Source organism: Astatotilapia calliptera, chromosome 20, assembly GCF_964374335.1.
Source record: "Astatotilapia calliptera chromosome 20, fAstCal68.1, whole genome shotgun sequence".
Classification (NCBI taxonomy): Eukaryota; Metazoa; Chordata; class Actinopteri; order Cichliformes; family Cichlidae; genus Astatotilapia; species Astatotilapia calliptera.
In genome coordinates, this window is record NC_137441.1 from 4,072,144 (window position 1) to 4,094,839 (window position 22,696).

The 22,696-nt window shown below is 40.8% G+C and overlaps 2 protein-coding genes across 2 annotated transcripts in view; both read left to right on the top strand.

The window, feature by feature from the left end:
- Positions 1–394: 394 nt before the first annotated feature.
- LOC145422988 (endonuclease domain-containing 1 protein-like) lies at positions 395–5,281 on the top strand. The gene is made up of 2 exons (XM_080295018.1): positions 395–709; positions 3,723–5,281. Exons 1-2 carry the CDS (start codon positions 422–424, stop codon positions 5,055–5,057), a joined length of 1,623 nt encoding a protein of 540 aa, XP_080151144.1. The 5' UTR covers positions 395–421; the 3' UTR covers positions 5,058–5,281.
- An 8,536-nt stretch (positions 5,282–13,817) lies between these two features.
- The window catches only part of LOC113013647 (uncharacterized), a 29,075-nt gene continuing 20,196 nt past the window's right edge, over positions 13,818–22,696 (top strand). The window contains exons 1-5 of the mRNA XM_080295074.1: positions 13,818–13,892; positions 17,057–17,200; positions 18,405–18,536; positions 19,794–19,867; positions 19,990–21,823. Of these exons, the coding sequence (XP_080151200.1) occupies positions 17,085–17,200; positions 18,405–18,536; positions 19,794–19,867; positions 19,990–21,823 (2,156 nt within the window). The 5' untranslated portion in view covers positions 13,818–13,892; positions 17,057–17,084. The remainder of the gene's footprint in view (positions 13,893–17,056; positions 17,201–18,404; positions 18,537–19,793; positions 19,868–19,989; positions 21,824–22,696) is intronic.

Consider the following 22,696-nt stretch of genomic DNA (forward strand, 5'->3'; position numbering starts at 1 on the left):
GGAGAAAAGTTTAAAGTCTGTGAAAATGTCAACAAATACCACAATTGTAAGCCCACAAATTGTACCATGTTTATCTTTACATTCTGGGAGATCAGAATTATTATTATTATTACCCCCCCCCCCCCCCCCCCCCCAAAAAAAATAACCCCCTTTAACATTTCTCTTACAGATTGTTGAACTTTTACTTTTTTATGTTTTTCATTATACTTTTGAATTTTACCTTCTTAATCTTGCATGACGAAATTCAATTTTCCAGACATACAGGAAGGGAGCAAAGTCACCCAGGGACAGAATCGAATGTAAATAGTTGCATCACAGCAGTTTGTAAAAAAAAAAAAAGAAAAAAAAAAAAAAAAAGCAGATCAAACAGTCGAGTGTTGTTTAAAACATCTGCCTCTCTGACTGTAGTCAGACCGCAGTCATGATAGTCTGGGCTGTCCTCGCTCTGGCTCTGTGTGGTGTTCTACCTACACTAACAGAGGTTGTCGACGACTTCAGAGACTGTTCAGAGTTCTTCTACAAAAGAAGCCAACCTCAAGGTTTTGATCAAAATGCCCATAAAATATGTCAAAAGTTTGATGATAGCTCGTACTTCGCTTCGCTGTATTCTACTGCCCACAGGATCCCACTCTACAGCGCCTACACCTTTAACTATGCGTGCAACAACGAGGAGGGACGGAAAACTGGGAACTGGTTCATTGAGCCGCAGGTAAACTGTTATTACTATCAGTTTATGGGAAACTTTGTTTGGTTTAAATTATCATTAGTAAGACTGTGCCTTCTCCTGTTAACAAGTTTATATTTTTGAGATATCCAGAAGATGAGCTGCAAATTGTTGGTTGCTTGAGTAATGGACTTTCTTTCAATGAACAAGCTTTGTTCATAAAGATGTACACGGAATAAATTTGATGGTAAAGTAAGTTATATTTAAGGAACTTTAGAAAAGGATTCAGGATCCATGCCACAGTAAAGAGGAGAGTTCATCCTGGTGCAACATGGCTCACCTATGCACCAGTCCGACTTCTAATAAGCCATGGTGGGTATCATCTGGATTGGTGTTGTATAAATGTAACAATAACAAGTTTTTCGTGTCCTAATTTATGTCTGGCCATACATTGTGTTTGTACTTCCAGACACATTTCACGAAGCAGAACGCAGTCTTCAGAAATATCTAAGTGAACACTGTGATACGTCTGACCTTCAGTCCGAAGCTGAAACTCAGACCAGTCATAAAAGAAAGCACAAGTAAAGCTGCTTTATAACTCAAAATGTTAGAAATATTCCAGTTTAGAAAATCAGCACTGCTCAGTGTTAGCCATTGTTAATCTTCAAAACTGACTAGGTTACTTTTAAACATATAACACTGTCAAAAGTGTTAATTTAACACTCAACAGTGTTGTATTTAACACTCAGAGGTGTGGACCCATATAGACCCATATCTCCAGTGTTAATTTAACACTGGAGATTTTGCTGTGCAGAAAACTCCAAAAAACATCATTTTGCGCAACACTCCCCTTTTAACTCAGTGAGAACTGTGAGGAAGCGGTATATAACTCCTGAAGTGGCTGCACATTTTATTGATGTTTTTAGACAAACTCCTGTTCAGATTTGACCTGCATCTTGTGATTTTATTACTGATGATTTTAATAATAGACTACAGTCTATTGCTCTACTGAAATTAAAAACATTAACATCTAAAATGAAGAAATGACAATATCAGAAGTTTAAAAAGAAATTACAGGAGAGCTGAGAGGAGATAGAGAAAAACAAAACCAATAATTCATCAGGACATTTTAAAGAACAACTCAAAATTTACAATAACTCAATTAAACGGGCAAGAACACTATATTTCTCAAACCTCATAACTGAAAATAAAAATAATCCAAAGTTTCTTTTCAAAACAATCACTCTTATAATAAATAAGGATTTCAACAAGTCCTCTGTGCCACTATCTAATGCTGCATGCGAGGACTTTGCAGACCACTTCATGAATAAAGTCAGTGCTACAAGATCCAAGCTTTTATCATTACATGATGTTAATCTCAATGGATCACCAGCATTGCTCTTACCTGAGGAAACACTAGAGAGTTTTGTCCTGGTTGATGCAAAGATGCTTGGTTGAGTTTTTCCCCAAGTAAACCCAACAACCTGCCTTTTAGATCCCATTCCCACTTCATTTTAAAAAAATATTTTATGGTTTCTTTTAGTCTGAGCTTTTAAATATAGTCAGTTACTCTCTTCAGATGGGTGTCTTCCATGCTGCCTGTAAAATGGCTGTGGTGAAGCCGCTTCTGAAGAAGAGTAATTTAGATACAAATGTTCTTGATAACCTGTATCCAACTTACCGTTTTTAAGTAAAATTATTGAGAAAATTGTTTTTATTCAACTGCAAGATTTTTTAAATTAGCAAAAGATTTTAAAAAAATTCAATCTGGTTTTAGGACAAAACCACAGCCCTGAGACGGCCCTTTTAAAGATTTTTAATGACTTAAGAAGTAACTTTGATAGACAGAAACTTTCTGTCCTGGTGCTACTGGATCTTAATGTTGCTTTTGATACAGTATACATCACCAGATTTTATTAGACAGACTCAGGAGTCTGGTGGGCCTCTCAGGAAATGTCGTTAAGACAGGTTTTTATCATCTCAAATATTGCCAAAATCCGCCCTTTCCTCTCTCTTACCAGCACAGAGGTGCTGATGCATGCCTGTATTTTCAGCTGGTTAGATTACTGTAATGCCCTGCTCTCTGGTTTACGTCAAAAATCTATTTGTAATCTTCAATTACTCCAAAACTCTGCGGCAAGAGTTCGGACAAGGACCAGGGGGTGGGAACACATTACACCGGTTTTAAAATTGCTGCATTGGCTCCCTGTGAATTTTAGTATTGATTTTAAGGTTGGCTTATTAGTTTTTAAATGTTCAAATGGTCTTGGGCCTTCTTACCTTAGTGATCTACTTTTAAAGTATGAGCCCTTGTGGACCCTGAGGTCCTCTGGCTTTTCAGATGTTCCCCAGGGTGAGGAACATGACTTACGGTAGGGCCTCGTTCCACCATTACGGTCCTCACCTGTGGAACAGCCTGCCGGAGAGCCTCAGGGCTGCAGAGACCGTAGAGGTTTTTAAGGGGGGGTTAAAGACCCACCTTTTTAATATGGTTTTTAGATTATTTTACCAGGATATTTATTCATTTATTTGGTTTTATTCCAGTGAACTCTGCTTTTAAATGATTTTACCTGGTTATTTATTCTTTTATTCGTTTTAAGTCCTGTGTTTCCCCATGGGGGTTCATCATGCCAGGGTTTAGCTGGCTTGGTCTGTTCTTATTGCCGCAGTGCTTGCCCTCACTGGCAAGCACTCAATGGCTGTGAGGCGGACCCTGGGCTGCCCTGGTCTGGGTGGGTGCTGTGGTGATGCCCCGGTGACTGAGCTGGCACCTGGTATGAATGAGTCCCCAATATACTGTTTCCTCACAGCAGAGGCAGGGTGGGTTTTTCACTTTTAACAATCGCGGTACTGTTTTTATTATCTTGTTCATTGTGTTTGGGATCGGGATGTGTGTGTATGTGAATGGGACGGGGGTGGAGGGTGGACCGGGAGGATTGAGGGGCTTATCATCATGTTTTTATGTATTTTATCTTGTTTATGTTTGAATTTATTTTAAATTGTAAAAAATAAAGTTTGAATTGAATTGAACTCATCTGTACATTTGCCTTTCCTTCAGCTCTCAAAGCACGAGAATCCTGCCTATTCAAACGTGATTTACATGCAACGCTACACTGCAAGAGAGTCACAAAATATCAAAGCCAAACAAGCTGTTAATGATGACTACTCGCACACTGGCTATGACCGAGGTCACCTGAACCCAAACAGCTACCAGTGTGGTCGAGGGCGCACCGCCACCTTCACCCTCACCAACAGTGCCCCCATGGATGCCTGCTTCAACCGGGTCCACTGGAAAGAATGGGAGGCTGCAGTGATTCGAATTTTAAAAGAGCAACACCCAGCAGGTACAGCTTACCTGGTGCCAGGGACTGCTTACCAGGTGACAGGTAAAGCTTACCTGGTGACAGGGACTGTACCCTCACCACACAACAGAAGAATACCAATGCAGGGGATTTTTGATAATGATAATGAAAGGGACTACAACAGGGTGACAGTCCCCACACATATCTGGACAGCAGTGTGTTACGATCATCCAGATGATGAAGAGGAGTCCTTCTCTTTTGGTTACATAGGAGTAAATAATCCTCATGGCATTATCAAAGTCGAATCAGTTCAACAGCTGACAAGGCGCCTGTCTACCCTCTACGGCAGCACCAACTTAAACATTTTTGCTGATGACTGCTCTTTTCCAAATAGCAAAAAGCGTAAATCGGAGAAGCTGGCGAAGAAGCTACTTAAAACAGTTCAGCAGCCAATGGTAAACCGACTCAGCATGTCTCCAGATGCCGGGAATCTTCTTCACACCGCCTTGAGCCACTCCGATGATGAGGGACAGTTGTATCCTACAAAAAGAGTCAAGATCACAGACCTCAAAGTAGACTTCATTTACAACTCCGTACAAGCATGGACGACAGGTATGGAGGACATGAAATTTGCCAGTGGAGTTTCTTGCTCGCTTGATACTCCGAGTATCGTCGCAGATCATCCCCCAGCCGTGAGGGATGAGCTGCGACGCAAAAGACAAACATCCCAGGAGCTCTTCTGCAGACTTAGACCAGAGGTCCTAGATGACTGCTCAACCTCCTGCCTGTACATAGATCAAGCTAAAGACTACTATTGCTCCACCGGATACGTAACTGTACGATGCTCGCCAACATACTCAGACATAACAGTAAAAGGACAGAGATGTAACAGTGACCACACCTGTGGTCATCATGGGCGGGATTACTACTGGTGCAACACTGGGAACAGCTGGAATTACTGCAGCCCCCCACTGCCACTCGGAAAAACAAGTAAAGGGTTATACTGCAATTCCAAACGTAACTGTGCTCATTATGGTTCTCGAAACTTGTGGTGTGACATTGGTGACAGCTGGGATTACTGTACCAGATAATTTCTACACCTGACGACATTCACTTACAGTCAGATACCATGTTACCGTGTTGGCCATCAGCATCTGAAGGCCAACCCAATTTGAATTCAGTCATTTAACCTTGAAAATCATGATTGCAAGCAGGCTTATATAAAAATGCCAGATGTGTGAGAGCAAAACTCTTCAACAATCAATGTAAACTCTATGTTGAAATAAAAAGGAAATGAAGAAATGAATGAAAGAAAGCTGTTGTTTATGTTTTAATAAAACATGCACAAAGTTTGATAAATAGATTCATTGAGACAAAAAAAAGAACATCACTGGATGTATAACCTTCAATGGTTAAATAGAGAAAATATGCTTACCTGGAGTCAAAAGATCATTTCAATCTCAAACACAAGTCCTTATCAACAAATGACGGTGGGAAAACGAAAGGAGTAGGACAGGAGGAAACTTTTTTCCCACAACGTCATTTTTAAATCCTTTTTTCACCTAAGGTTATTAGTGAACACCAATCTGTGTGGGATAAATTTTACTTTGGTTGCAAGAAAAAAAAGTTCACTGGCCAGTTTGGCAGGCAATTAATAATAGTTTGTTATGTCCCATATAATAGTCATCAGGCATATTGCTTCAGTTATATGAAGGTCTGAAAACGCCCCATGAACATATTCTATTCATTCATTGGTTGCTTTTCACTAGAGCATCCGTTTTACATTTTAGAACTCTGTATCTGGCGTAATAATCTCAGTGAAGAGGCAGAGAAATCTCAAATTGTTCTGAGATTTTCTTTCAGAAACTTTGATCCAGTTTAAGTATTTAAGCAGGTTAGAGTTTGGGTGAGTTTAAACTCAGATTTAGATGTCTTTAAAAATACAGTTTTGCAGAAGTTTTCAAGTTGTCGACAAAAATAGCAAACAGAAAATCAGTTGATCATTTTGTTTTTGATTAGTCATTAAGTGTTGAAATATTCAAGCAATTTTTTCAGCATAGTCAGAAACTAAATGAAAGTAAATTGGTCATTTTATAAGCATACCTTAAGGGGTGTTCAGATTGACTCAATTGCATTCCATTGCACTGCTTCCTCCTGTCCATTTCGCTGTGCCGTGAAACCTCGTTGTGAATAATTAAGAAACATTAGCAGCTTCTGTTGTCTTGGAAACACTGTGCCGCATGACTCTCACACTGCAACCACGGACAGAAACCCGACAAAACTCCCACCGTGCTTTCACCACACACACTACACTGTAAGGGAACATAATGGAATGGCAGAACACATCAATCTGAATGACCTTCACTGATGAATGTGCAGGCTGCCAGCGATTACTACTCCCTCTATCCCACGACCTCATCGCTGGCTTTCCTGCATGTATGGACCACAGCGAGATATGTCATCACTGCCACTTGACTAGATACAGAAGAAACTGGAAATTGGACTGAGAGAAGCATCTCCGTGGGAATCGCCCAAATTGGCTCTTTTAAGAGTCACTAAAAACCAATAAGAGCTTGTTCTGCCATGTATGAGGTTCACAAAAAACTTTTGTACTTGATTTTTTAAATATATTAAACGAACCAAAACAAACATGTATGAAAAAATTACAAAAATATGATATTCACAAATATGTTTTTATTTTGAATTTATGTAACATTTAAATTGAGAACACACCATAAGAGTACAAATAACTAATAAATATTTACAAATTGAGAATGAATATAACAATAACAGTCATCAAATATTTTTAACAATTACAAATATTTATAAGAATTGATAATCATGTATACGTCACAGAACCTATTCCATCGTCTTTTACAAGTTTCAACTGAAAAAAAAAGAACAGCTATCATCTCCTGGAATAATAGGGTTAGGGTTTTTTAACTGAAACTGCCTCTTCTAAAGAAGAGACAGTGGTGCACGGTCCGTCCTATGTTTTGCTGCAGGGCTCTATGATTTACTTTACTTAGTTTTTGTTAAGATATTCTAACTTAATTTAGCTTTAGTTTCATCTGAGTTTAGTTTTAGTTTGGTTTTCCTTAGTTTAGTTTTAGTTTAGTTACATGCCTTCTTTACTTTACTCTTCCTTCTAATTGGTATTATAATTTGCTTTACTTAGTTTTTAGTGTTGCATTCTACATGCACCTTCTTTGGCTACGCGTTTCAACATATCTGTGTCTTCATCAGGCCCCAGTGCATGTCCCCTCTGTGTCTCTTTATCTTTGTTCCTGCTCCTTGTCTTTGTTTATTCAAGGTCTTAGTTTCTTGACTCTTTGTCTTTCTTTCTCTCTCCCAGTGTTTTCCCTTTATGCAACATTTAATTTTGATAGGCGCCCCCTTTGTACTTTCCGTAGTTCCTTGTTGAGTTTCTAATTTGTACTGTTCTTAGTTTAATCGTTGCCGGTCTTATATTTAGTTTTAGATGCGAATGAAAACCCTATCAGCTCCTGGCAGTGGCAGCAGGTGTCTCTCATTAGGTGCGGGACAAAAAGAGACGCTGCCTGTGTCAGTGAAGCTCCGTGTCAGCGACAGGTAAAGTGTTCTTCTGTTCGGTTCTGCAGTTTTGAAGGAGAGGGGAACTGTCCTGCACAGGCTTCCCTAGAATCAGGCACAGCTCAGGGGGTAACGGAGGCCCGCATCCCCCCAGAATCTGACACGGCTCAGAGGGTAACGGAGGCCCGCGTCCCCCCCCAGAGTCAGGCACGGCTCAGGAAGTAATGGCAGCCTAGGTCCCCCTGGAATCAGACATGGCTCCGGGGGTAACAGAGGCCATAGTACAGTGCTACCCAGTGTTGGTTCTAGGGAGATTGGAGCTGTCGGTGGAAGACGCAGGACAAGCTGCAGCCAGGGCGGACCTACCCCGAGTCAGAGCATCAAACCTCAAGGAAAGGTGGAAACATTTTCCCCGATCCATGGGTAAGCATGAGATTGTTATAGTCGCTCCTTTATGATTCTTGTTGCTTCAGGTGATAATGCTTTTCTTTTCTGGTCGTTCTTACAGATAAACACCTGGCTGACTACAAAGTGTTCCTGAGCGGAATTAATCCAACCAAGTTTAAAAAATATGCTGTACGCCCGAGGGTGTAAACTGTGAAGCGGTTCCTGTCCTTCATGGGACATCCAGCCTGTCAGACACATGACTGGCTCTTCCTTGACGATGTTCAACGAATATACAGGTAAATTATCATCGGCTGATGTGGATGTCAGCAAATGTGCTTTGCTGTGAGATTTCACTGATGTCAGCTGACTTTTATTCCAGGTGGGCATCAGACTTGACTGAGAAGTCCTTCAAGGTCTCCACAATCGTGTCCTATTCAAAACGAGTAAAACACTTTGTCACATACCAGTGATGGAATGTATCTCAGTACATTTACTGAAGCACAGTTTTAATGTACTTTACTGTGTCTTTACTGACACATTTCTACTACTTTTTACTTAGATGCTGTTATACTGTTCTTTTATCCCGTCTTCCTTTTCTCACCCCAACCGGTCGCAGCAGATGGCCCAGCCCCTCCCTGAGCCTGATTCTGCTGGAGATTTCTTCCTGTTAAAGGGGGAGTTTTTCCTTCCCAATGTCGCCAAAGTGCTTCCTCATTGGGTGTCATATGTTTGCTGGGTTTTCTCTGTAGGGTCCATCTTACAACATAAAGCACCTTCAGGCAACTGTTGTTGTGATTTGGCGCTGTATAAATAAAATTAAATTGAAAATACAATTTTTAATGTACTTTGTACTCCATACCATTATTTAAAAATTTTAGCTACTTCTTCTTCTTATTATTATTATTAAGTATTATTATATTTAACCCTGCCCATATAAGTAATGGAAAACACCTCCAGCTGAAACAATAAAGTGACACAATAACCGATCAGTAATTCTGATCCTCTAATATGATGAATGTGATTCAGCAGACTGAGTACTTTTACTTTAGGAACTTCATTTATATTCTGATGGTAAAACTTCTGGTTTTGAGGCTTTTACTTAAGAAAATGAATGAACAACAGGAACAGATCCACCACCATCTGCTGGATGAGGGGCATGCACTGAAAGTCCTGCCAGTTTTCTTCCTCTTATTTATTACTGAAAAATTCAGATTTCCTGTGGGAAACTTGTTCTTGATCCCTCTAAAACATCTTGTGTGAAAAAGAAAATTGTGTTAAATTACCTCAAAATATATTTCAAAACAGTATGGTGTGTTATTCCAGAGCAGGATTCAGAGGAAAGGAACTCAGTGTGTCAACTGTCTGACTGAGCACACGACGCTGTGGAGGAGAAACTCTGCAGGAGAAGCCGTCTGCAACGCCTGCGGACTCTACTACAGACTACACCGGGTACTACAAACTAAAATACTGCTCTGGCCACATGCTTTACTTCCTCTAGTAAGAGTAAAACAGCAAAGAAGGTGTTCCTTGTACTTTGAGGCTGAGTCTTTGTTAAATGTTTGCAGGTGAATCGCCCGCTGGCCTTGAAGAAAGATGGAATCCAAACCAGAAAACGGAAAGTGGTCACTAAGAATAAGAGGAAAACTGACCAATCAGAGACCAAGCTGCCCAATAAATAGTTTTAAAGGTTTTTGTGGATATCTTGTTGACTCCATTTACATATAGGGCATTTTCACATACTTCCCTGCAGAGGTATGTGCCACCTGCCTAGACCTCTTGCCCCTCCTTTGACCCCGCCCCCATGTAAAACTTTCTAGATCTGCCACTGAATTTGATTTAAAACAGAAAAGAGCAGGATGGATGGCTGCAGTTGAAGTTACAGTGAAGGGCGCCCCCTGGTGACTGCTATGGTCTCTGCACCTTTCCCGTTAGTTTTCTCTTTGAGGTTGTCCTTATTAAATCCACAGGATGTTCTCTGGATGTTTTCAGGTCGAGTGACTGTGAAAGCGCCTGAAGTCACTGAGCCCACCTCAGAATCGACAACAAGACGAAGTCATCCTCTTTTCATCTTCGGCTTCATGATTTTTCTCCTGTAACTTCTTCCCCTTCTAATAGTGAAATGTTCCCGTGCCCCTGGCTGCAGCGCATGCTCAGTCAATTGCCTCAGTTCTCTTTCTGCTTGACTTTATCACTATTTGGAAGCGCATCTGTAACCGGAAGGTTGCCGGTTCGATCCCCGGGCTCTCTGTCCTGGTCGTTGTGTCCTTGGGCAAGACACTTCACCTACCGCCTACTGGTGTTGGCCAGAGGGGCCGATGGCGCGATATGGCAGCCTCGCCTCTGTCAGTCTGCCCCAGGGCAGCTGTGGCTACAACCGTAGCTGCCTCCACCAGTGTGTGAATGTGAGAGTGAATGAATAGTGGAATTGTAAAGCGCTTTGGGTGCCTTGAAAAGTGCTATATAAATCCAATCCATTATTATTATTATTATAATTTACTAAATGACTGATTTCTTCCAGGACTGCGCATGCTTTGTGGCTGTGAGGAGCGCTTTATTGATGATGCCTTCAATGTATAATCGTAAACATTCCTCTCTGCGGACACAGGTCACATCCACACTGAGATTTACATTATTATTATTATTATTTTTTTTTTTTTTAAAGTTATGAACCTTTAAAAATAACAAGTGTAAACACTGATCAGTCCATACATCCATACAGAGCATGTAACAGCAGGACACTGGTGGGTTTCTTGACATTCACTTATATTTCTGAGAGATTAAGCTTAAGACTGACTCAGCTGTCACAAAACCATTCGTTGTTTCACAGCCATAACTCTGTCCTAGATGACTCCCTAGTGTTTCCTTGTTTTCTCTTCCCAGTGTTCCCAGTGCTATCATATTTACATTCCTCAGCCTACACGCTTTGCGCCACCTTCCACCATGTTAACTGTGTGTAGTACAGCACCACTTGCATAAAGTTGGGACCCTGCGCTAAAGAGAACACAAGGATCTCTCATAAACCCAACTTTAATTTATAACAGAACATGGAAACGTTAAAAGAACAAAACAAAACATGCAATCAGATCAAAACATCTGAAATAGCACCACTTTAAGAAAAACACGAGTTCATTTAGAATGAAAGCATGTTAAAGTTAAAATGAACTGAGGTTCACAAATCTGCAAAAAACTGTGTTTCAGAATAATGCTCCTCAACATAAAATATCTCATCATCTGCAGTACATAACATCATCACACAACAATCTGAAGAAATCTCTGAAAAAAGCTGAAAATGAATATTGGGCCTACTGTGATCTTTGGGCCCTTCAGGAGGCACAGCATTAAAAACAGGCATGATTCTGTCACGGAAATCCATGCATGGATTCGGGAACACTTCCAGAATTCCCTGTCTGTCACAGTTCACTGTGCCATCTGAAAATGCAGGTTAAAACTTTAACATACAAACAAGAAGCCACGTGAACATGATCCAGAAAACCTCCTGCCTTCTCTGAGCCAAAGCTAATTTAAAATGGCCTGAGATAAAGTGGAAAACATGGATCCTGAGTCGTCTGGAATAAAGACGAGAGGGACCATTCTGGCTTGTTATCAGTGCTGCATCTCTGATGGTAATGGGGTGCAATAGTGCCAATGAAATTGGGAGCTGGCACATTTGGAAAGTATCCATCAATGCTGAAAAGTATATACAGGTTTTAGAGGAACATATACTGCCATCTTTTTCAGGGAAGGCTTTGCATGTTTCAGCAAGACAATACTGCATACTGGATCTACAACAGCATCATGGCTTCATAGCAGAAGAGTTGTGGTGCTGAACTGGCCTGCCTGCAGATCAGACCTTTCACCATATGAGAGCATTTGAAGCATCATGAAATGAAAAACAACAAAGAGGATCCAGGACTGTGGACTCCCATCATTCTTATATCACATTATTTTATTTACCTGATAAATCTCCCCACCTTTAATATAAAACCTGTTGAATGCAGCTTTTGTATAAATAGTTAAAAATTGTAAATTCTATTTATGTATAAAATATATTTTTACATAATGTGTTTAAAGCTGCTCAGTTTAAGAATGTTCTGGACGAAAAGTTACACGAGCTCCATCAGAAACTTCAAAATCGTACAGACCTAGAGCCTGGTTGGTGACTCCACCACAACCACTGGGGACAAATGTTGATCCCTCGACCGGTTGGCGAGTGGCCGCTGGAAGCTGCTTTTTGTTTTTAGGTGAAACCAGTCGTCTGCTGTGCTTCACTAAAAACCTTCTTGTGATTGCTCTGGTTGCAAGCAGATTGCTGCAGTTGTCATAGTTTGCGTGGAAGATGTTGCCAACTAGTCACCGAGCAGTATTGAAGCAGTGAAAAGGGCAAACAAATCAGAAACACACTACAGCATGGATGCATGACTTTAACTTCCCAAAACATAAAACTTTTTTGAAACTCCTGTGACGAAACTCCTGGAGTTTCTTTTGTTAAGATGCTTGTTTGAAAATCCCGTGTTTATGACTCGTTCAGCTTCAAAAGCAGCAGCTCAGTGTTCATATATGTATTTAAACCATCTGTGGAATTTTAAAAGCATATTTCAGGCATCTTACCAAAGAGTTTTCCATGTTTATAGACTAATTCCTGCAGCACTTAGATAAACAGGATTTCTGTCGATCCTCGGTGCTCTTCAGCAGCTTTAATGTCAGAACATTTCTACCTCGATGTGTTTGGAACAGACCTGATCTCTTAGTTTGGTTCATCGTGTTTTGTTTAGATAATGCTGATTTCCTTCCTTTTTGCTCTTTCTACTCTGCAGAGCAGTTATATATTCTTCTGCAAAAACCTGAAAAACATTTGAGCTGTAAACATTTTATTTTCATTTAAAGCAGGAAGAAAGCAGGAATGTCAAAAGTGTTTGGACAGTGAATGTTCTGGTGTCAGAAAGTCCTGTTGCACCATGTAAATAAAGTTCAGTGAAGAAATATCTTTATCTGTCACAGTGAGTTTAAAGAGTTTCTGGAGAATTTGTGCTTTTAAAAACAAATGTAAAAGTTTTGATATAAAGAGTTTTATCAATGGTGCTGTATGGTGTGGTGTCATCTACTATCTTTCAGTACGCAAGCTGCCTGTTCACAGTTTAAAAAGTTATTTACATTCACACAGAGAAACTGTTTTTCAGAATTTTGTTCTGGAGTTTAAATTAAGCTTTCATAAAAATCAAAGCCTCGAAGGATCATTAGGCAGGAGGTGCTGTTATGGACAATTAATTTCACCAGGCAGGAACAAACTAGTCCAGTGCACATGCTCAGTAGGAATCTGTCCCTGTCTTTGTAAAAAGAGCAAGACTTCAAGATTTACAAGTCTTCGTAATTAATCCCTCCACTTGATTTCTGTCATGTCTTATATCAGTGTCCACCATTCTTGGTTCAATCTTAACATTTCAATTGCTTATTCAAATAAATATGACTTTTAATTAATCGATGTTAAAAGAGTTTTAGGATCCAAATATACTCTAAATCTAAAGTAAGAGAATTCATGATAATAGTGGATCATCATAATAAACAACTATAAACGACTCCTACATCTGGTACTATACGTGCTCTCATCCACTAGAGGGAACTTGAGGGCAGAAGAAAATTAAGCAAACATGAGTAATTAAACAAATACATTCAGTAAAGGACTTCATACCCTCCCTCTCATAGCCCTGCGACAGAGTGCAAAATTAATATTTCTTTGTTCCGTTATGTTTAACCAGTTTAATGACGTGTGGAAATCTGACAATGATTTAGGTCATTTTGATGAGAAATCTAGAAAAGTGTTGATAAACTGTCAAACCCTGCTGCAGTCGTGACGTTGAAATGCCATTATCTTATAAGAAGGTTAAACTGTGGTCACGTGATCTCCTCAAACGTAAAGTGGTGGAGAAGCTGTAAAACAGAGAGTGAAACCAGCGGGTGTTGCGGAGGTTTGTTGAACTTAACATAAAATCCAGGGGCCCGTTCTTCGTACGTCGCTAAGTAAGTTAGCTGGATTAGATTGTTGACGATTTCGCGTGATCCTGGATCGTTCGGTTCCCCGAAGCTCATCCGGGACTTGCTGTCAGAGCAACAGAGCCGTAAGCGTAAACCTGCTCGGGAGCAGGTTTACTTTATGTAAACAGGATTAGATCGCGGCCACTCAGGTATGTCCGCTTCATTTATACGAAAGCAACAGCGATATTCCAACACTGTTTCACCATAAATAAATGACATCAATGTAACTAAAGATAATGCAGCACTTGATCCTTTTATTGATGTCACACAGATACATACAGGTCAGTCCCTAAAAAAGGGAAATGTACTATTAACATTCTATTACATGTATGTGATTATTACAGATGTAATTCATATTTCAGAGTAGTAATTGTAAATTACTTCGTGTAATCAAGATGAGAGACCACGGCTATAAAAGCGAAGGTGGATTTGGGAAGCCTGTCGCAGCCATGTCCTGTCCGTTTACGCGAGCAGCCCATTGCGGAAGGTGCAAGATTGATAAGGAGAGTCCTCAGAATTCAGCGTATATTGCGGGATAGACAGGATCCTTTAGCTCAGCGCGACAGTGTGCTCATAGAGAGATATCGATTTTCCCGTGAGGGTATTATTTACTTAACCAACTTGTTGACGAGGGGGTGCAGGACCACCACCTGTCTTTTCTTCCTCTGCCCTTTTCTTGGTTGCTGTTACGAACGAACTAACAGAGTATTACAGGCCAGTATTACCTTGCCAAGAGACGAAAAGCAATATAAGAGATAAATATTACCATTCTGTAGAATACTCCTGTATTCCACTTTTACTTGTTCCCATGTTCTTGTGGGTCCTGTTGTGGCTCTAATGTGAAAGGGGATATAATATAACATATTATAATATAATATAATGCCATATGATATTGGACAATATAGTGTCATATGATAGATCTACCCTACCGCCTACTGGTGTTGGCCAGAGGGGCCGATGGCGCAATATGGCAGCCTGGCTACAACCGTAGCTGCCTTCACCAGTGTGTGAATGTGGGAGTGAATGAATAGTGGTATCGTACAGCGCTTTGGGTGCCTTGGAAAGCGCTATATAAACCCAATCCATTATTATTATTATTATTATTAATAAATTACCTACGAGTTTGATTTGTCAGCAACTTTCTGCCAGCCCTCTCTCCTTGCTTTTGCAGCCTTTGCAGTGTTCTCTTGCGTTTTAATTAAACTCTGAAACTCCTGAAATCCCTCACTCATGAGTTCTTGCTCTGCTGCCGGATAATACCGAGCACGCCCCTTCGACATTTTCGCCGACCAATCAGAGGGTTGCCGATCAATGTTTCTACTATCGATGCGTAGCCCCTTTTACGACACCCAGTGATGTCACATTACTGCGTCCAGCTGTACTAATCGTCAACAGCAGGTGTGTTCGGGGAACCGGATTAGCGAGCTCACGGTTAGCGCGATAGTTTGGTCTTGGATGTGTCATTTGGTCTTGGATGTAGTAAGCGACGTACGAAGCACAGGCCCCTGGTAAAGATCACTTCTGCTGTAAGCTAGTGATGGCCAAATGAAGCTTTCCGAAGCACTGAAGCTTGTATTGAAAAACGGTTCATTACTCGAAGCTTTTCAACACAGTCCTCTCCGGTGACATCTGGTGGTGAAAATTTTGAAGAGCAGCTTGAATCTGCAAAATAAAACGGACTGCTCAATTATCACTGCTCACACAAGAGTAGAGTTCTCTCTGATATTGGGCCACCGTTCCGTTGCTTTGAACATGTAATTGGTTTTGTTTTCTCGATTGGGGGCCTGAAAAAAATGTAATGCGTATTTGCGTAATACATTTTGATCAATAAACTTTCCCTATTTAAACATGCACTATGGTGTGGCCTTTCTTTGCTCATAACTCCTTGATGTTGGTAAATACAATAAGTGAGCAATATATATAATATACATATGAGAATGCACAGCACATTATGGAGTATGCCCCTGCTGTGGAGTCCTGCCTCCATCTACTTGTCATTTAATCACTGGACAGCTGGACAGGTTCATACAAAATATTAGATTAGGCCAATTGTCCTATACATATTTTTGACCTAGGGGTGGGATTGATTGTGAACTGGAAAGGGAAAATGCTTAGGAAGCTGAGTACGGCTGCATCGTCACTGATTTGTAGAATCATTTTGATTCGATACAGGATCCGATTCAATTTGATTGGAATCTGGAAAGTTTTGCCTCAGTCAGAAATATTACAGTTCTGATCATTTAACAGTATATATCCATAATTTCGTATCTATTAAAAGAAAGCTGACACATGTGAGACTTAATTAGAGATGTAAACAGAGAGTTATGAAACCTGCAGCTGCAGAAGCCAGCGAGGCAAACACAGCGCGGACCCGACGACACATCAACATCTGATTCTGACGCGTCGGGTCCGCGCTCTGTGTTCACGTTTGTATGCAGAATCCGTAAACCTGCTCGCAGTTACTGTTTTAGCTGCATGGTGTTTGACGACATGTTGTGAGGTTTAACCTGATATGCTGGCGTTTCAGGCATAATAACGTTAATTTACAAATCGACACAGGATTTTAATGAATCAATATCACTTTATTCAATTTAGTATGGATTGTAATCAGAAAAGCGATAATCAAAACCCACCCCTAATCAAGAATTTGCAAAGTAAAAACATGATCTATGTCAGGTAGCCCTTTTGTTATTTACAGTTAAAGCCTCGACTCAGTGCTTCTGAACCAGTGTGTTGTTTTTTTCGACACACGCTCCGGAGCGTCAGCTTCAAGCGGGCCATCACTACTGTAAGCTGTGTTTAACATGTGCGGTGCTCTCGCGTCTCTTTAACAATCATGTAATCGATGGTCTTTCCTGTGTTCGGGTGATCCACGTAATTCAATTCAATTTTATTTATTTAGCGCCAAATCACAACAAAAGTCGCCTCGAGGCGCTTCGTATACTTATACGTACTTGTGTACATGTTGAAACAGCCGACAGAGCAAAAGTGGACAATAAGGAGAGAGTAAGAGAGAGAGAGAGTGGACCCTCTCTCTCTCTCTCTGTGTGTGTGTGTGTGTGTGTACTGGTCTTGGGTGACTTTTGAACAAACCTGTCTTCATTCTCAGGTTGTGCGTTCGCAGAATTGTTGTTTACAAGTGCTTGAAGATGAATAATTTGGAGGAAGAGGAGGACAGAACACCGTCTCCTGTGTCTATGGCCAGTGACTGGTCCAAAGGTCGTCCTCCAAACTTCAGTAATGAACGGGGACCCTCAGACACAAAGTAAGAGGCGGTTTCTGCTTTACACTGACCTGAAAATGAGCCAGAGTCAGTGGTAGTGTCTTTAGTTGTAGAATAATGTTGTTCTTCCTGTTTTTTGTTTTTGTTTTTAACCTGCAACTCATATGTAATAATTTTATTTTTATTGTTTTTGTTAAATACCACAACTACCTGATACCTCTGCATAGTTAGATACCCACATAGTTAGATACCCACAAACTAAATGTAGGGTAAAGACTTTAAAAAGAAATCTTACTAATACACTTTTTGGGTTTCAGGCATGGTAGTGATGATGTGAAGGATAAACCTATAAAGAACACAGAAAAAGTAACAGTAAAATCAAACAGCAAACTGTACATATAACGTTTATTTCCCAGCATAGAATCTATAATGCACTTAAAACAATCTTTAAATGAAAGACTCAGAGAAAACGTGTTGTGAAAGTCGGAACATAATCCGCTCCTGACAGTTTTCATTTCTGTTGTGTCAGCAGCAGACTTGGTGTTGTTTAAGGGTTTCAGAGTAAAAATGAAATATAAAAACAGATTTCAGACGTAGTGTACGTACAAACTTCTTATGAGGTCAGCGGAAAGTGTCCTGTTTCAGGATCTGATATTCAATTCAATTCAATTCAATTTTATTTACACAGCGCCAAATCACAACAACAGTCACCTCAATGCGCTTTATATTGTAAGGTAGACCCTACAATAATACATACAGAGAAAAACCCAACAGTCATATGACCCCCTATGAGCAAGCAATTTGGCGACAGTGGGAAGGAAAAACTCCCTTTTAACAGGAAGAAACCTCCGGCAGAACCAGGCTCAGGGAGGGGCGGGGCCATCTGCTGCAACTGGTTGGGGTGAGAGAAGGAAGACAGGATAGAAGACATGCTGTGGAAGAGAGACAGAGATTAATAACAAGTATGATTCAGTGCAGAGAGGTCTATTAACACATGAGTGAGTGAGAAACATGACTGAAGAAGAAATACTGCATCATGGGAATCCCCCAGCAGCCTACACCTACTGCAGCATAACTAAGGGAGGATTCAGGGTATGGGGCCTGATTATTTAAGACCTTGTATGTGAGGAGCAGGGTTAATTCTTATAGAACAATAATGCTGTTGTGAAAATGTTTGCTACCAACAGAAAACAAAAAATTAAAATTAAAAAATCGATATTTGTTATGTATTGTTGATCCTCATTAGGGGAAACAATAATTTGGAGGAAGAGGAGGATGGAACATCATCCCTTGTGCCCAGCTGTATGTCTATGGCCAGTGACTGGTCCAAAGGTCGTCCTCCAAACTTCAGTAATGAACCGGGACCCTCAGACACAAAGTAAGAGGCGGTTTCTGCTTTACACTGACCTGCAAATGAGCCAGAGTCAGTGGTAGTGTCTTTAGTTGTAGAATAATGTTGTTCTTCCTGTTTTTTGTTTTTGTTTTTTCCCTGCAACTCATATGTAATAATTTTATTTTTATTGTTTTTGTTAAATACCACAACTACCTGATACCTCTGCATAGTTAGGGACTCCACCCAGGGACTAGGGTGACCAGATACCCACAAACTAAATGTAGGGTAAAGACTTTTTTAAAAATATATCTAACTAGCACACTTTATGGGTTTCAGGCATGGTATTGACAATGTGAAGCATAAATATACTCATTTATTTGAGTGCAGTTTTCCAATTTACCATGCTGGTCTGTCGTGGAGCTAATATGGCGCGACAGACAACCATTCGTACTCACATTCACACGTATAGGTAATAACCTAACTCCACTTACTGCATAACTTTGGACTGTGGAAAGAAGCCAGAGTATCTGGAGTAAACCCACCCAAACACTGAGAGAACATGTAAACTCCATCCCAGATAGATCAGGGAAATACAAAAACTAACTGAAAAACTTTAAACCAGTTAAACCAGGGGCGGGGAACTCTGGGCCTCAACGGCCGGTGTCCTGCAGGTTTTAGATATCACCCTGAGTCAATACACTCGGATCAACTGATTAGTTCATTAGCAGGCCTAATTTAAGAAGTAATTTAGCCATTTAAATCAGCTGTGTTGGATGAAGGATACATCCCCACCCCGCAGGCACTTGAGGCCTGGAGTTTCCCCACCCCTGATTTAGACCCTCCAACTCTCCCCATAGAGGTCTGAGAGATCTTCTAGAAATGGTGATGTTAATTTCTGGTTAATCAATTGGTCAGTAGGGGATTATTTTATACCAGTTATTCTCCAATCTTGAACGTAACAGGATAGGTTACCATGGCGATTTACCTCGGTGAGAAGTGAACCACCTTCACAGCTGGACAAAATGCTGCTTGGTAGTAGAGTCCTCAGGAAGAGACCGAAAAGTAGATATCAGGAAAATACTGTCATGATAAACCCTCTTCCTTGTAAACAGATGTGTTGACAGGGTGCTGAGAGCTCGTGTTTTGGATTAATATAAGTTCTGATGGTGTAAAAGGAAATAATTATTGCTTGATAAGTAAAGAAAGAGCATTGACTTAGTAATAGACCATTCTGAGACTTTCAACTTAAATAACTTCATGTTTCGCCACATGGCCAGAATAAGTTTCCCTTTCTATCCACAGAAAGAACAAGTGTGTGCAGGAGCCCGTGTCCAGTTCTGGATTTTGGACAGCCAGTAGGAGCAGCTGTGTGCAAAGTAAAATTGAGCATCTGTTTGCTGATGGAGTCATTAAAAAAACTAAGCAATATATGTTAAATGTTAAATATGTGTAAAAAACTATATATAAATTTTGTTTTATTGTCTTTATTGTCTTTCAGTAGATGATGGCCTTCAGGAAGTTTTCGATGAACATAAAGTCTGTTTGAAGATGCGATGTCAATCTGTGACTGAGGGAACTGATAAAACAGGATGTGAAACTCTCCTCAACGCAATCTACACTGAGCTCTACATCACAGAGGGACAGAGTGAGGAGGTTAATACCCAACATGAAGTGAGTCAACTTGAGAGAGCTTCAAACAAGAAGACCCTCCATGATGCTCCAATCAAGTGTTGTGACATCTTTAAAGCCTTACCCGAACAACAAAGGCAAATCAAAGTGGTTCTGACCTACGGTGTTGCTGGCGTTGGAAAAACCTTCTCAGTGCAGAAGTTCACTCTGGACTGGGCAGAAGGTTTGGAAAACCAAGACATCAGTGTGGTGGTTCTGCTTTCATTCAGGGAGCTGAACCTGATCAGAGATGAGCAGTATAGTCTCCTGGAGCTGCTCCAGGTTTTCCATCCAACATTACAGAAGGTCACAGCAGAGAAGCTCGCTGTCTGTAAACTTTTGTTTATATTTGATGGTCTGGATGAAAGCAGACTTTTACTGGATTTCACTAAGAGGAGCGTCATGTCTGATGTCACACAGAAGTCAACGGTCACGAATCTGCTGACAAACCTCATTGAAGGCAATCTGCTTTCTTCGGCTCTCATCTGGATAACTTCCCGACCAGCAGCGGTCAATCAGATCCCCCCTACATGTGTTGACCGTGTCACCGAAGTGCGAGGTTTCACTGATGCTCAGAAAGAGGAGTACTTTAAGAAGAAATTCAGTGATGAAGAGCTGTCCAGCAAAATTATTTTCCACATCAAGTCATCCAGGAGCCTCCACATCATGTGTGGAATCCCAGTCTTCTGTTGGATCACTGCTACAGTTCTGCAGCACATGCTGACTGGAGGGCAGAGAGAAGAGCTGCCCAAGACCATGACCGACATGTACTCACACTTCCTGTTGGTACAAACAAAAAGGAAGATTCAAAAGTACCATGAGGGAGAAGAAGCAAGTCCAGAAGAGCTGATGGAGGCTGACAAGAAAGGTCTTTTAAAGCTCGGGAGGCTGGCATTTGAACATTTGGAAAAAGGAAACCTCATGTTCTACCAAGAAGACCTGGAGCAGTATGGTGTGGATGTCACAGAGGCCTCGGTGAACTCAGGACTTTGTACAGAGATTTTCAAAAGAGAGTGTGTGATCTTCCAGAAACCAGTCTACTGCTTTGTTCATCTGAGCATTCAGGAGTTTCTGGCTGCCGTTTACATGTTCCACTGTTTCACCAATAAAAATACTGATGTTCTGCAGGACTTTATAAATATAAAGTCTTTTCTTGAGAAAACCTCTAAAAAATCTGGAAATATTAATTGTTCCATCCCATCTCTGGATGTCTTTCTGAGCAGAGCCATGGAGAAATGTTTGCAAAGTAAAAATGGCCACCTGGACCTGTTTGTTCGCTTCCTTCATGGCCTTAGTCTGGAGTCCAACCACAGACTTTTAGGAAGCTTACTGGGTCATTTGCAAAATAGTCCACAAATCATCAAGAGAATTATAAACAACCTGAAGAAGATGAACAGCGATAAAATATCTCCCGACAGAAGCATTAACATTTTCCACTGTCTGATGGAGATGAATGACCTCTCAGTACATCAGGAGATCCAAGAGTTCCTTAACTCAGAGAACAGATCAGAGAAGAGACTCTATGAAATCCACTGCTCAGCTCTGGCCTACATGCTGCAAATGTCAGAAAAGGTTCTGGATGAATTGGACCTGAACAAGTACAACACATCAGAGGCAGGGCGACAGAGACTGATCCCAGCTGTGAGGAACTGCAGAAAGGCTCTGTAAGTCTAAAGGCCCTTTCACATAGGACGTGGCATGTGCAGCGCTGTACTCCAAAACCCATTCTTTTCTATTGCACAAGACTACTCGCACATGCTGTGGTCAAAGTTCAACCCAGCTGAACTTTAACCGCTATATGCTATGACATACCTTTGCACAACCAAGAGAAACGAAGCCTACAGTCACACTAACCTCAACCACACAATGGACGAGGAACTCTATGACACATGTTTACATACATATATAGGGACCTCCTGGAGCCCTTGAGTAAGTCACTCCATTCAACAGCTATGTGGAGGAAAGCACTGTTGTGGAAACGACATACTCTTCCCTAGTTGGGATACTTACAATGTTTTGCCTTTTATGGATGAGAGATAAATGTTTTGAAATGACACAGAGCAGGCACAGCTGGTACACATAGAGTGAGCAGAAAAAAATGACATACAGTGCAGTAGTCAGCGCAACACAAATTTTGGGCCATTCACTCTAGCTGGCGGTCAGTGCAGCACACGCTGCCGCATCCTACTCTCATTCCTACTCTCACCTATGGTCACAAGCTCGGACTGAATGGATGATGTTGCAGATACAAGTGGTAGCAATGATTTTTCTATGAGGTGTGGCTGGGCTTTCTTTCAGAGCAGCTGTTAAATTGAAAGAGGTGCCCTGGATGATCAAAAGTCTTGACATCTCTACTCAGAATGCTTCTTGGTCTAGATATCAGCTAGCTACACTGGAAAGCCCCCAAATTGGCTGTTGTTCCCAAAAGGCTTTTCGCTGATGGGTTCCCTGATTGAACAAGATCTGCTCAACTGTTTTGATGTTAAATGCAAAAGCAAAAATAAATATGTAGTATCTTCTTCCATGATAATGTCTTT

What these genes read in the sequence shown, in the direction of transcription:
- LOC145422988 (XM_080295018.1), top strand. Translation starts at nt 422, where the DNA reads ATGATAGTCTGGGCTGTCCTCGCTCTGGCTCTGTGTGGTGTTCTACCT. An exon ending in ACTGGTTCATTGAGCCGCAG is followed by an intron (nt 710 to 3,722) that starts GTAAACTGTTAT and finishes CCTTTCCTTCAG; the next exon opens with CTCTCAAAGCACGAGAATCC.